This window comes from Myotis davidii, unplaced genomic scaffold (genome assembly GCF_000327345.1).
Source record: "Myotis davidii unplaced genomic scaffold, ASM32734v1 scaffold188, whole genome shotgun sequence".
Classification (NCBI taxonomy): domain Eukaryota; kingdom Metazoa; phylum Chordata; class Mammalia; order Chiroptera; family Vespertilionidae; genus Myotis; species Myotis davidii.
Window position 1 is genome coordinate 334,366 of NW_006299270.1, and position 3,045 is coordinate 337,410.

Genomic DNA, 3,045 nt, shown 5'->3' on the forward strand with positions numbered 1-3,045 from the left:
ATTAAGGAATTTCCATATTAAGCTTTTCAGATAGACCATAGGGAAACTGGTGAACAGAATCAGGTGCCTTAGTATTTTGAAAATTAAGTCAGGGAAGATGTTCTACTCTAGAGCCTATCTGTGTGCTTAAATATGCAGTTTGTTCATAATAAGCTAACATACTTTTATTAAGAGAAAACAGCTCTGTTCTTGAAGAAGGAGGACAAAACTACTATAGGAGGGTGCCATATTAAAACAAAACAGAACAAAATAAAAAGTTACACACCTCTCATAAGTTACCCACAAGAATACCTCTGTAGACCCCATACCTAACCTCAAGTACACTGACTCATCTCTCCAGGTTACCAACAAAGAGACCCCAATCAGCTCACCAGCTCTGTGGATACTTCAGAAACAAGGTCCTTTCTTCCGCTAACTGTACCTTTTGGAAATATTTTATCTGTGAGAAGGACACGTTAAGATCCCCTGCCTGAAAGAAGTTGAGTTCGAAGAAATGCCAAAGAGCAAGTGCAGAAGTGAACCTCTGTGTGGGCTAAACGAGCTACCTGCGACTCAAAACTTATTTTTGCGTTTGCCGTGGGTAATATTCTTTAGTATTTCTCAGACATCCTTTTGACTGTGTTCAAATTGCCAAGAATAAAGTTGATTTAGGGCTACAGAAGACAAAACCCTAAAAGGTTGAAAACAAACTGAAGAAAAATCACTTTCATTTGTCGTTTTTTTGTTTTTAGTCTAGAATGACTATAAATGCTACACAGAAATCTATGTCACTGGGGAGATGATGCAGTTCTTGCTGACTAATTTTTTAAAATAAATGCTGTCTTTAAAACTCACTTTATGCCAGATCTCTTTTTAAAAAATATATCTTATTGATTTTTTTCAGAAAGGAAGGGAGAGGAATAGAGAGTTAGAAATATCAGTGAGAGAGAAACATGTGCCCGCTACCAAGGTACATGCCCTTGACTGAAATCAAACCTGGGACCCTTTAGTCCGCAGGCCGACGCTCTATCCACTGAGCCAAATGGGTGAGGGTTGCCAGATCTTTTATGCATTTGCTAGGTTTCCAAGGCATTTTATCAGACTGGTAGGATAGGAGCTCTGGGATATGGATTATCAAGTTGGAAGGAAGAGATGCTGATAGCTGCTGCCTGTAAGACAATACCCTGCTTAGAACCGTGGATTTCTCCTAGAGAGATGAGCTGCCAGTACTCACATAAGTGAAAGGGATAGCCAGGCTGCCAATACCAGCCTGTCTCTGGTGAAGGATAGCTGTGTGCTTCCCTTCTCCCTCTCACTGACCATCCCCACCCCTCACAAATCAAAGGACTCTCAAAGGTTAGCTCTCCAGCACTTTTAACTGTATCCCTCTGTGCCTTAATTTATCTACTGTAAAATAATAATAAACTTATTTCAAAATACTTTTGAGGTTTAGATCATTAATATATGTAAATTGCTAAGGGTAGTGCCTTGGGTATAGAGTTTGACACTGCATCGATGCTTGCTATTATTATTTGTAGTAAATCACCAATCATCTCTAGGCATCTACCTTACATTGTATTCCAGGTAAAAATTACCCCTTTTCCTGCTCATGTCCCAGGAATATTGAAAGGATAAAGTTTCTATGTAAAATGCCAGCAACTGTCTGGAGAGAATTTATCTTTTAAAGTGAATAAATTTCTTCAAGTACTTTTGTAGACAATTTGTGTCCTAGCTCTGTAGGCTCCTTGAACATGGACTAGCTTGTTCTCAAGAGACAGTGGATATGAAAGTATCTTATGATCTATGGGAAGGAAAAATTCACTAATTATTATTACATCACTCTGCTACCACTTGCCATCACACAATAACTTACTACACAGTAGATTCTCATCAAATATCTGCTAAATGTGATATATTTTTATTAAATCTTTCATTTTTCACAAGGAATAGCTGAGCCACCCTAGATTCTCATCTTTCTTTATAATAAAGACAGCACTTACATAAAGTAAAATGAAACCTAAGTCACTGAAATGGTGCAAATCATTTAAACAAACCTGTAAGCCTATTATAAAAGGTGACCTCTGAAGAGGAAAGTCCTTTAAAGAAGAGAATTGCATGTTTTTGTCAGTTTTTTATTTTATTTTATTTACCCTTAACCTTCAGTTTAAATGGTGGGGATTTCAACATGAGGGATTTTCTCTAGTTTTCTGCTGAAACCTAGAAAAGGAGACGAGCCAAGAGAACAGCATGTGTTTGGTTTTCACAGCTGGCAGCTGGCAGCTGGATATAATAACCTGGAATAAAGGAGGAACAATAGCAATTTTTAGTAGTGAAGACTGTTTTTCTTCAAGCTTTTTCAAAGTATTGTCATGAGCTATGTTTAGAGAAAGCATAGGAAGTATTTAATAATTCTTCTGGGTAAAAGTACAATGAAGCAAAAGGCAAACATCCTTCAGCTGATGTCATCTGGCTGGTATGGGATGCAGTATTTACAGGTCAGAACGTTATCTACAGTGCAGCTGGCAGAACTCCTTCCAATTCCCTCAGTGGTGATCCTGCTTTCCATGCAGGTACTACAGGTGGAGGATGTGTTCCTGCGGGTTGATTTTGGCCCAGAATGTCAAGGCCTTTTTCAAGGCAGCGGTAAGAGACTGGGCCTTAGCGCTGGGTTAATCAGTTCTATACCCTACCTAGCCCCACCAGTAACAAAGTGGGTATCTTGACTCATCTCAATGAATTCCAAGTTAGCTTTTAAAAATGGGAAAGAACCCGGCCAGCGTGGCTCAGTGGTTGAGACATCGACCTATGAACCAGGAGGTCACTATTCAACTCCTGATCAGGGCACATGCCCAGGTTTCTGGCTCAGTCCCCAGTGTGGAGCATGCAGGAGGCAGCCGATCAGTGATGCCCTCTCATCACTGATGCTTCTATCTCTCTCTCTCTTCTTCCTTCTTCTCTGAAATATATATATACATGGAAAAGAAAAGAAAAGATAAAAATCTGTCCCTGCAAAAGTAAAGAGGCTTTGCAATGTGGTATGTTTAAAGTACATTAACTGCGTAAAAA

The 3,045-nt window shown here is 39.2% G+C and overlaps 1 protein-coding gene across 1 annotated transcript in view; it reads left to right on the forward strand.

Moving 5' to 3' along the window:
- Positions 1–827, forward strand: part of CLEC9A (C-type lectin domain family 9 member A) — a 17,441-nt gene extending 16,614 nt beyond the window's left edge. Inside the window, exon 5 of the mRNA XM_015571180.1 lies at positions 341–827. Within this exon, the coding sequence (XP_015426666.1) occupies positions 341–473 (133 nt within the window). The 3' untranslated portion in view covers positions 474–827. The remainder of the gene's footprint in view (positions 1–340) is intronic.
- Positions 828–3,045: the final 2,218 nt, after the last annotated feature.